The 12,367-nt window shown below is 34.0% G+C and overlaps 1 protein-coding gene across 1 annotated transcript; it reads right to left on the bottom strand.

The window, feature by feature from the left end:
* Window positions 1-249: 249 nt before the first annotated feature.
* On the bottom strand, window positions 250-1,203 carry LOTGIDRAFT_114048 (hypothetical protein; the record flags this gene model as incomplete). The annotated part of the gene is made up of 1 exon (XM_009052323.1): window positions 250-1,203. The coding sequence occupies one exon, from the start codon at window positions 1,201-1,203 to the stop codon at window positions 250-252; it is 954 nt and encodes a 317-aa protein (XP_009050571.1).
* Window positions 1,204-12,367: the final 11,164 nt, after the last annotated feature.

Consider the following 12,367-nt stretch of genomic DNA (forward strand, 5'->3'; position numbering starts at 1 on the left):
CATTCACATACTTTGTATTGTATGAAGTACATATTGTTGTTTTGCTATAACGTGACTGGGATATAATGAGTAGATACACATTGAACTGACATCTTAATCAATCAAACCATGAAATTAGAGAAAATTAGGTCGTTTCGCCTACGTTGTCATTTCGTTGGCATCAAGAAAACTCAACAGCCGGATGTCAGCTACAGTGTTCATAGAGGGATTTGTCAGGTAGATAGTATATTTATAGTAGGATGTCTATTTTCATACATTAGACACAGTTGTTGATGGATAGCCATTTAAGACTGGTGTATACACAAAACATGGTAAAAACTCGCGAATTCGTTTTCTAAAGTTGGAACTAAAGGCGTAGAGAAGGAAGAATTTGATGGAACAGCTTAAATAAGACACGTGTAAAAAGATGTGATGTATCATTCCTTCAGTAAAACTAATTTGGTGCGAGGAACTAGTGTCTAATGGTCGTAATAAATAATACAATCTGATAACATGACTTGGTATGTTTAATATAAGATATGTGACAGAGAGAGCAAATAACATTTTGGCCACCCGCACTTGAGGACATTTATCCATCTTTTTCTGTAGTTTCGATCCCTTGATAATTCGTTTGCGCTTTATTCTGAGTGAATGGAAAATGGCTATAACGATAGCTATTAATAGGAGAGTCATAGCTAACGAAGGAACTAACAGAGTCAAAATAGAGTCAATATACGTGATGATGTAATTCATCAAAATGAAGTCTGGTTTTATATCACATCTTTGTAACCCCGACTGAGGATCTGATCGTACAGCGTTGGCGAACAGAGTAATGCTATATAATAGAGCCGGTCCTACAGCCAGCGTGACCGTCACAATCCGTGCTCTTTTCTGGGTACACATATCTTTAATTCTGGTCGGATGACAGATAGTGATATAGTTCTCGACTGTTATACAAACCATGTACCAAACCGAGAGAAAACTGCAAACATAAGTAAAATATACAAGAAACTGACACATTCCCACCGTATGATTGATTCCATAACCTAGAACCTCCAGCCATACAAATAAAAGAGACACCAGAAATCCTGTATCAGCGAATAACACAGCTAGTACATACACACTGGATGAGAACTTCCGCAGTTCTTTTCCAAAGAAAATGAAAATCGAGACAACGTTGGCCACAAAGCCAACAAATATAATGGCTGGCAAGACGTAGAACATAAACACCACGGTCACTTGCTGTCCTATCTGATATTCTTGTGATTGGGCAAAGTTTTTGCTGATATTCACCATCTCTGTGGTATTGTAAACCATCTCTGTATACTCCTGAGATGATACCGTCGTCATTTTGGACTGACTAACTCTCTGAACTGAAAAATAAAATTTTTTATATTAAATATTCAGACCTTATTGGCTTTTTCTCTGATCGATTTCATATTAAAATTCTTGATACAATAAATCCATTATGAATTTATGGCATATAATGTGACAATAAAAACAATATTGAATATAATTGAGCATGAAACTCGACATTATTAGAACAATTTTCCCAACCTAGTTTTTATTGCTCCTAAAGTGAATGAACCAAAAATTAACTTGTTCTTATACAACGGAGAATTTAATGAACAACCCACACGTCTATCTCGTTTCTTATTGGTCTCTCCGAGGAGGAATAATTAGCGCTTTAAGGTTTCCGAGGCCAGACCTTCTAATGGATCATTATCTGAAAATATAATTAACCAATCCAGTTAAGTTTGTAAAAAGGGGCGGTGATGTGTATCTCTGTTGGTTCTCATCAATATTTTGTTTCATTTCATGTACTGGATTAATTAAAACTACACGTCGTTCGAAAACTGTCTGACTGACTAAGCATGTGGTACGTTTTCTCACTTTCAAACATTGATACAGGCAGATTGTCTTTACCGAATTTTATAACTTTCCGAAAAGTTAATAACATACGTTCTTTAACTGCTATAAATCGTATTTCAAATTTTGGATAAATTGATCATAAGTTGATCATAGTTCTCACAAACATTCATGTGGTTTCATAGGAAACGGGTTGCGGCCATATCTACACTAGGCGTCTCGCCCACGAAGAAGCGAGGAAAGAGACGAGAAAACGAGGAAAAGGGCGTGCCTATAATAATATGGGTTACGGAATTTTCACAAAATTAAGTCATGTAATGAGCAACAAGATGAATGCCAGATAAAATCGGTTAAGTGTCCAACTATTAAATTTCCTGTGATTACCATTAACACATCAAATAACTTAGAGATTGCGCAGGCTAGAGGATGGAGTGCTTACACTTTAACACTTTGTATTTTTGGTTTAGGTAAAGATAATATTTTATGGTAGAAGGATAACGACCTTTTATTTAGTATGTTAAATACGTTTTGAAATACACTCCTTCAGAAAAAAAATGTTTGCTACTCCTGCAATTTCAGATTTGAAGGCAATTTTATCTGAAAAAATCGAATCCGTTTTAATAATACAGAACAAAGCTTGACCCTTTCTTTATGAATTAAAAAGTGCAATAACAAATGCCGAGTTTGATTGTGTGTTTATATAACCAATATTATTGACAATTAGCAATATTCTACAATATATTAGCTATGGTTAGCGTAATATGACGTGAGGCTGCTATCTATTCTATTATCGAGGTAACACATGACAATAAAAATATACATTCAAGATACAATAAATGGACTTCAGATAGATTTTATATTGCTAAATGTTCTATCATTCAATCAAAGGATCTCAAGGGCTCTGAAATAATAATAAACCTAAATGCAAACAATACTCTCTATAAAATACAGCCCAGTTAAAAAAAATATTTTGAAAATTTATATTTAAAGAGGGATGGCTGAAAAGTTCTGAACCTAGCTGTGAAAGACACATACCAAGTCGACGGTTTTTATTTATTGCTCTACAAAGTCCCCTTCCAGGTTTACACACATTTGCCAGTGGTGCCGCAAGGCTTGAAATTATCTTTAGCCACCCTGTAAAAGGTCATTTAGGGCAGAAATGACGTTATCATTACTAGGATAATGGCGAACAGCTAGCTTCTTTTTTCTAATTAGGAAAGGTCTCATCCATGCTTACAAATCGGGATTCATCTGCTTTAAAATAGCATAAATTGATCAACCTGTCAAGAGCTTTGACATCCTTCTAATCGTACAAAAACCTTTGTCATTCCCAACTCGTTGGTGATAGTATGTTAAACCAGCTCATGACAAATATTGGTGGCAAAAGTTTGTTGCAATCCGATTGAGGCATCCCACTTAGGCTTAGACTTTTCTGCCAGAACACTCGGGTAAAATCAGTCATGAGATATTATGACAGCTTAAATTTATGCCTCTTGGTCAATCTCAAGTACTCCTATTCTTACCAAGACACAGCCATTTAATTTACATATACATATATAACCCCAGAAGTGATATACATCTCTTTGTTAGACCTATAACGTTTGTAATTTGTATTATGATTCGACTGGCGATTATCATCGGATCCCGACTGATCAAGTCAATGTTCAAATTTAGCTAGTAAGTAAGAAACGAAGGACTGACAGCGACCGTCGAAATTTGACCCTTCAAATCTACCCCTTAAAATTGCAAACCTTAAAACTGTTCTTTCATGACACTCACTAATCTTGAAAATACTTGGAAAACATCTGACTGCTGGAATTGTTACCAGATGCTTCAGACGGAAGCTATAAGTTTTAGTGTACAGACAAATGCTATAAGGTTTAGTGTGCAGGCGGATGCTATAAGGTTTAGTGTTCAGATTGATGCTATGAGGTTTAGTGTTCAGGCGGATGCTATACAGATGTTATAAGGTTTGGTGTTCAGACGGATGCTATAAGGATAAGTGTTCAAACGGATTCTACAAAGTGTGCAGCCGAATTAAAATTTCAGTCTATTTCTTTCTATTCTATTCACTGAATACAATACTGTTGTCGAGGCGTTCAGCCAAATACATACACAGTGTAAAATATTACTCGTAATTCCATTGTATTTAAAATATTAACATTAGATGAGTAAACGTTACTTGTCTCGCGTGCGACATCCGTCACATAAATTATTATGGTAGAGCTCAAATTAAGCTATTGGTACTATGACTAATATTTTTCTTGTTTTAATAATGAAAGTAAAATCTGTTATACTGCAGCTTAGACCTTCCTGTTGACTAATTAAAGCATGGAATTGGATTGTGTCTGTCATTTCCACTCTGTATCAAACGGAATTAGAAGTTTCTGATATTTATCAAATGTGTTCAAAGTAAACGTTCATTTCAGTCATTGTTCAATTAGTTTTAGATTTGGTACATTCATATTTTCACTTAATAAAGCCATCCCATTTACGGAAGTTCTCAAAGTAAATTACGTCTGACCCTGATTGTGCTCTTAAATGGACATTGTGTAGTGAAGAACATTTTGCCCGACAGCGGCAAAGGATCTTTAACGTAAACAGCGCGTTGGCCACAGGTTTCAGCCAACCTGATTGAACTTGGACCTTCCAGATAGCGACCAAGCGTCCTTTTTTTCGTGCATAAATAATCAATTCACATAACACAGTGTATATATACAAATCAGTATAAAACAATCGAACTAGCGTCATCACTGAGTCACCGCGAGCCCGATGTTTCTCTCATGAAAATATTTCATAATACATGTATATTCTGTCCATAAACATAATTCGAAAAACAAAAATATTATCATATACACAAATTTCATAATATATAATGATTTGATAAAGTGACAATCAAGTGATAATTTGACTCTTGTTTTGAACTTTAACTTTGACAATTAACTTCATTTTACCCTGGCTTTTAACATAAAGGATCCCAGAACGAAAATATAACAGAGAAAATGAAAAATATCAGCTGGGAATCAAAGGGACCCAAGGGGTTGTGGGGTACAGGACTCCTGAAGCCAATTTTACCATTTTAAGATACCTTTTGATGACATCTCCTATATATAAAGATTCTAGCCAGAGCAATTAGATTGCAATAGAAATTATTTTACTTCCAAACGTTCATGGATCTCAATTGTAGCAGCCTACACTAACCAAAAGATGCGAAAGCACACAAACTTGACAAATACACATTCTAATAATCTTTTCATCTCTTAAAGCAAATTTTTAGAGGTTTTATACGAAAAGTGAGATATCACCTTTTTGTTCATGAAAATAGAAGAATTTAATAGAGGTAGTCTGAAATCCCAGACCCATTTAAAACCTTATTACTCTTTAAGGCGTAGCGCAGGGGAGTAAATGACAGTACGAGACTCTGAGGAGAATGTACGAGACTCTGAGGAGAATGTAAGAATTAAATTGAGTAATGACGGATATATGTGAAGTGTTAGCATTTCAATTCTTAACCATGATTTATAGATTGCATCGGGTGAGACCTTAACGGTTTACAATATTTACCAGTAGTACCAAACCCAACTTCAACTTCTAAGAAATAACTCCTTAATTTAGTTCAACACTGTTCTATTTGGATCGTAAAATCACCATGTAATGGCGGATTTAGATCACTGATTCTTGCTAGTGATGTAACCGAGATACAAATTCAACAAGTCTTCAGACGAAACAAATTATTAGTCAACATTATGGTGAGAATCTCACAAAAAGAAAAAAGAGTTAATCCAATTGAACAAATATAAAGCAATCCAGCAATCTTGCTTTTAAACGGGTATTTTGGTGAATTTCTTGGTGAATGCTATTTAGCGATGGCATATGAATCAGTTGCAAGTACAACTAGCGGTAGGAGAGCTTGCAAGTTGTATTTGTTGCACCTGTTTCCTTTTTACGACATTACGAGTTGTATGCCACTGAACAATAACATAATGAACCAATCTGTGAAAAACAACTATGATAAACAACTTTCAAGAATTTCCTGTCCTAGCTTTTTAAAAGATCTCAAACCCGAAGGTGCGAGTCTTAGAGAGTCAAAAATCAGACTGGAAAAGGTAAACAGTCTTTTTATCATAGCAAGATGAGCAATACAAAGAAATGCGCTGAAAACCCAAGCACACCATCATTATCTTCTGATAATGTTCATATTACTCTTTACCTGCAGAATACTCAGCTTCAAGACAGTCCAAGCAGATCTAGACCACTGGAGCCCTAACCGTCCTCAAGTATTTCCGCAAGTCATGTCTACCAAACCAAATTGTTGGCAGAGAGACGAAAGCTTGCAATCTCAACAATGGGATGGTGATTTTTCTCGAACAACTCGGATACGCCAAAATGAATCGCCAAGAAAAAAAATGATGGAAAGGTTACCGTCATCCCTTCCACCAAAGATGACACTCCAAGCATCTCCTATCTAGCACTCTTGTAAGATGATCGAGCTGAATATTAAATGGCATTTAGTTGAAAATTTAAAAAACCGGTAATTCTTGATTACCCTTTGAGAAAATAATAAACTCAAACATGTTTGCTTTTGAAATTATGCTTTTCTACTTCTACCGATCGACATGTCAAGGATTATTTCTGCTTTCTGAATGTTTTACTTTCTTGAGAAGGTATCAGACAATTTTCCGAGAATTATGGACATGACCTGGTCAATTTTCATAGACATTGGTGAAACAATAGTTCTCAAAACAGATTGTATGCACAATAACAAAGAAAAAGTTTGTCCAATTGATTAAGTCGTTACCATCACTGTAGGTCTACTTGTTATATATTATAACTGGATGATATAATTGTGAACAACATTCATTTCAAGCAAAAATATGTTTTTAAAAGTTAATGGACTCATTGTAAAAAGTTTGACCATGGAAAGAAAAAAGAAATGATCGTAAGACCGTTAGATCTTTAAAAGGAGAAATAATGGGACCATGCGGCATTTATGGGAAGTTTAAATCCTTGCCTTATGCTGACCTTATTGAATTGACTTTAGTATTGTAAATGGCGGATTATGTAAGTTAAGTGGTTAAGTTTTATATAATGCTAGAAAATTACTGCCTGTTGACTAGCGTTGTGATAATATTTCATTCATCTATAGATAGAATATCAATAATCTAATAATCGAACGATAACCTTTTTTTATGGCAATGTATTATTCAGATTATTGAAGAAGGCGTGATGTCAAATTTAAACAGAGTATTATTGATAACCCAGGTAATTATATTCAAATTTACAGACGTGTAATTATCTATTCTTTTAAAGTACATTTCAGTGGTAACATCATTGTAGTTATATTAACATATACTGGCTTTAATCTAGGGAAGAAAATCATTACCAGATTGAAAAATATTATATTCATATTACTTTATATTGCATTTTCTTCATTTTGTATAGATTTACCATGAAATGAAAACAGTTATCGAGTATTTACAGATACAGACGAATATTGAATCTGTATTTTAGACAAGATATCATATTCAAAATATTTAATATTACTATACAGCACAGTTTAACATTATTAAATTGCCATATGTGACTTCTGAGCTTAAGCTACTGTGTTGGGTCGGCATAAATCCAAATGCTTTAATCAGCAAGCAATCTCTAGTAATATATGGACATATAAAATTTGATCTGTTTTTCAAGCATTAACAGTTGAAAAACTACAACACTACACTCCATCCTTCATACAGAAGCTTTCAAAATCACACATAAAGACTATTACGTACGGTACTACTATTTTACCATCTTAAAGACACTACATCAACTAAGATTTATCGTTTAAATTAAACTAAAATCTAATTGTTGAACAACTTCTTTCAGGCTACAGTATAATCTAATAAATGCTGAGATAACCTTTCAGATTTCTACACAAAACGTTTAGTAAAGTTTATTCACTAACTCACTGTTAAAATTTCTACACAAACTTTTTATTAAAAGTTTAACTAATAGTAAAGAAAAATTCATTTATTCATAACTTTTTAGATTTCTTTACAAAACTATTTGTAACAGTTTAACTAAAACCAATGTATTATTCACAACTTTTCTTCACAAAATTCTTATTAAAAGTTAACTTATAAAAGCTTTTTTTTTTCACTTACCTTAATACTGGAAAAAATGATATCCCTGAACCCTTTTAACAGATCTTCATTATTCAAAGGAAATGAGATATATCACAAGCACCTGTCTCCAAAGATTTTACGTAAACTCGATGAACAAATTACGTTTTGATATTTGTAAAACCAAAATCTTAAGACAAATTATACACTATCATTCAGTAACACCGATTAAAAATCACAACTGAAGTTAGAGACTTGTAACCCAGTGAGTATTAAAGCCATCCTGTTCAATCTCACTCTAGCATTGCTTACTCTTCAAACTGATCACATACCGTTGTTGTATTATATACTATCAGCACGCTGACTGTCACTACGGCAGCTAATTCATATAACACTGACTAAGCGTATATCAGAGAATATCAATAAAACACCCTACATACCCCACACTATAACAATAATCAGTCACAGCCAGCTATGAACAAGAGATTCAAAAGGGAATTTTGTAATATTTACCTCAAAAAATACACTTTCATCCGAAATCTTTGTTCGAGCACTGAACATGAGAACATTTATAACATCATACGAGCATTTAATAACAATAAAACGTTAACGATCTCGTGAAACAGTCCTGTAACTGGACAATGAAACTATTCAAGTTATTCTTATCAGATGACATACAGCTCTACTGAGCATTTACTAGGAGTATTTGAAAATAGTCAAACAGCCCGATACCCTTGAGATTCGAAGGGTTTAGAGAACACAAATTATTTATCTGAAATAGTTTATTTTATGCATGTATTAAAAGTAAGGTCTTCTAAATACGATGTTACCTAAATCACCATGAAAATTTTAAATCTTACAATTAAGACATGTTTAAGATTAAACTACGCAATAAAGTCAAACACAAGGAAACCAAAATAAAATTGCTTCCCATTTCCATCAAAGCTATGAAAGTATCAGTAAGCTTCTTAATGCTATATTTTCATTTACAATAGGCTCAGAACATTCAGGGAACATGTGGTAGTATTACATTTGGGAGTTGATGTAAGAAGTTAAACAATACACCTTACACCCACTACAGTAAAATCATTAAATGTATTACAAAAACCTAATTCCCTAATCTAACTGAGCTGTGGCTTGTTAGGAAAGGATATAAAAGAAGTACATCAAAGAGCCATGACAATCCAATCAATTGCTGTATAAAACACATTCATAGAGTTAGCTAACAAAAAATACTTTCTGACGTTTCAGTCTACTTGTGCGGACAAATTAACTCCTGAATAGTGTCACATATAGCCAAACCATATTTCAAATACAAGCAGTAATATCGTTTATCACCATATCCAACGAGTAAAAATGGTACAAATCATGAGGTACAACCACATCAATTCATGCCTGAAAAACAAATCAGCCAAAGAACAGAAACAGATTTATTGTAATAAACGGATTATTTGTATTTGGACAAATAAGAAAAAACCAAAAAAAAAAAAAAAAAATAACAAGTACTAAACACAACACGAAACCCGAAACCAAAACAACATATTGACAATATATTGGTTGCAGCTAATGAACATTTCATATGAGAAAGTGTATCAATCATAAATGAAAAATGGTTTCAATATTTCAAAAAGATTAATATTTGTCGAAAAAAGCAAACTATTTACACTGAAACTGTCTTTCGGCGTCAACTTAACCCCTGAAATGAAAAGCATCTGGTATCGTACGCATACACCTGTCAATAATGAGCACTTTGTCACACCTCAATGAATAACATTACATATAAAATTAATAACTTTGGGAATCATCAATTATGAGATCCTGTCAACCATTATATATAATTTTACTAATTATTATGAGATGGTCCTAGAAATGTTTTTCATACATGATTATTTACACCCAAAATCCCTAAATGTTTTTGATTGACACAGAAAGACATCTGACATGAGAACTATTTCAATTTATCAATTTAGGAGCAAGTATCTTAAATCCGTACTTCTGATTTTAATGTTCAAGCCGTCTGATTGACCAATATCTATAATGAATTTTAAAATTAAGTAGTATTTAACAATCAAATTACTGCATTTCTAAAAATAGTGGAACTGGGCAATGAAACTGATTTCGCATGAGTGTGATATGATATTCTGAAAGGTGTAAAGAATGTTAATCATTTGAGAGCTGCTAAATTTACGATGGTGACTAAATATGTAAATGAAGGCTTATAACACGCTTAGAAACACAAAGAAACAAGATAGGACACGTCAGTATTTGATGCAAGAAATGATGATAGCTCCACACATCGGACTATCTCTTCCCTTTCAACCAAGAGGACACATTCGGCCTTGTCAAAGATGTGAAAAACTGAAATTCTTTCTTCTGTAACAACAAACATCATGAAATTTCATTCTATGCTATCCAATAATACATAGCAGACTAGTAAATATGGGTCCTAAACAATAATGTGGGACGTTCAGGTAATCACAGTGGGTGTAAAAAAGCTTGAAAATGTAGGACGGCAATTATTCTGAAACATCTGCCTCTATTCCAGCCTCTGGTAGATATTTTGACAGTTGTGGACTGGTGTCAATCAGAAAAATTAAATTACCTTTAGGCTTTACGTGTTGGGCATCAACGTAACCCACGTTACTCTGTGACCTTGGAAATTGATGCTTTGCACGCAGGGACGTGACAAAAATATTCGTCTTTCCGAATATATCTGAAATTTGCAGAACTGAGGTATCTAAATAATTAAAAAACCCTGCATCTGCGGAGAAAGTGGAAAGTCACCATTTAACGGGGCAATTTTTTAAGGTCTCTATACCAGCCGACATCTGTATAGAGCTACAGATGTTTCGGTCTAGACGGCAATATCAGTGAATGTAAAAAGCTTGAAAATGTAGCATGAAAAACTGCTTGACAATGTAGGGCATCAAACCAGTGAATGTAAAATAACTTGTAAGTGCAGGACCTCAATAAACAGTGAATCTAAAATAACTTGATAATGTAGGACAGCAATATCAGTGAATGTAAAATAACTTGTTAGTGCAGGACCTCAATAAACAGTGAATGTAAAATAATTTGGATATGCAGGACCTCAATAAACAGTGATTGTCAAATAACTTGTTAGTGCAGGACCTCAATAAACAGTGAATGTAAAATAACTTGTTAGTGCAGGACCTCAATAAACAGTGAATGTCAAATAACTTGGCCATGCAGGACCTCAATAAACAGTGATTGTCAAATAACTTGTTAGTGCAGGACCTCAATAAACAGTGAATGTCAAATAACTTGGCCATGCAGGACCTCAAAAATCAGTTAATGTAAAATAATTTGGATATGCAGGACCTCAATAAACAGTGATTGTCAAATATCTTGTTAGTGCAGGACCTCAATAAACAGTGAATGTAAAATAACTTGTTATTGCAGGACCTCAATAAACAGTGAATGTAAAATAATTTGGATATGCAGGACCTCAATAAACAGTGAATGTAAAATAACTTGGAAATGCAGGACCTCAATAAACAGTGAATGTAAAATAACTTGGAAATGTAGAACGCTATGTATAAGTGTGAATACAAAAAGCCCAGAAATGTAGCACTCTGGTAAATAGTAGATGCAAACTATTTTTGAAATGTATATCGGTGAATAAAACTTAAATCTTTAAATTCTACTAGGCCAATTTTAGCAGTGAATGAAAAATAACGTAACAATGTTTAACAGTCAGTGGGTGTAGGTGTAACGTGTTAACTATACAATCATCACCAAGTCGTTATTTAAAACGTCTGTATTAGATTTTAATCGTTTATTGATTTTAAGAGATGCGTACATTATTTCTTTTTAAAGATTCAATAATGTGAATGGTTGAAAACTGAAAACAATAGATTGCCTTGGTGAGAAAAGAAATGGCTTTAGGTGCATCAACACCTGTTATTGTCTTGTACTAATTCTCAACGTAAAACAAATAACGTAACGACCTAACCAGAAAATGGAATGTATGGAGTTTTACGTCTTATTTCGTCTGTAAATATCAATAACGCATGCGCGAGGTGTTCGTCGTCTGAGAAATCGCGCACGGTTACCCGCACACAGTGTGCCATCGGCCACTAGTGGTCGAAAATATCAAACACGATAGATATTTTCCACACGACCACCAGTGGCCAAATATTACCCGCACACGAAGCGCTACTAGCCGAGCGTAATTGGCGCTGTGCTATATTCTCTCGTGTGCGGGCGCCTTAACAGGAAGACAAACGAGTTTGTCATTAATGAGAAAGATTCTATAATAAGCTTTTTCTCAACGTAAAAAAAGAATATTCAATTTTTTTCCAAATGAAAATGTGTAAGGCCGAACAAAGCGTAAGAGAAGGACATGTTGTCCCTCATCCCGTCACACTTACAACGTGTGGGTTGCTTTCGTG

Source organism: Lottia gigantea (genome assembly GCF_000327385.1).
Source record: "Lottia gigantea unplaced genomic scaffold LOTGIsca_18, whole genome shotgun sequence".
Lineage (NCBI taxonomy): Eukaryota > Metazoa > Mollusca > Gastropoda > Lottiidae > Lottia > Lottia gigantea.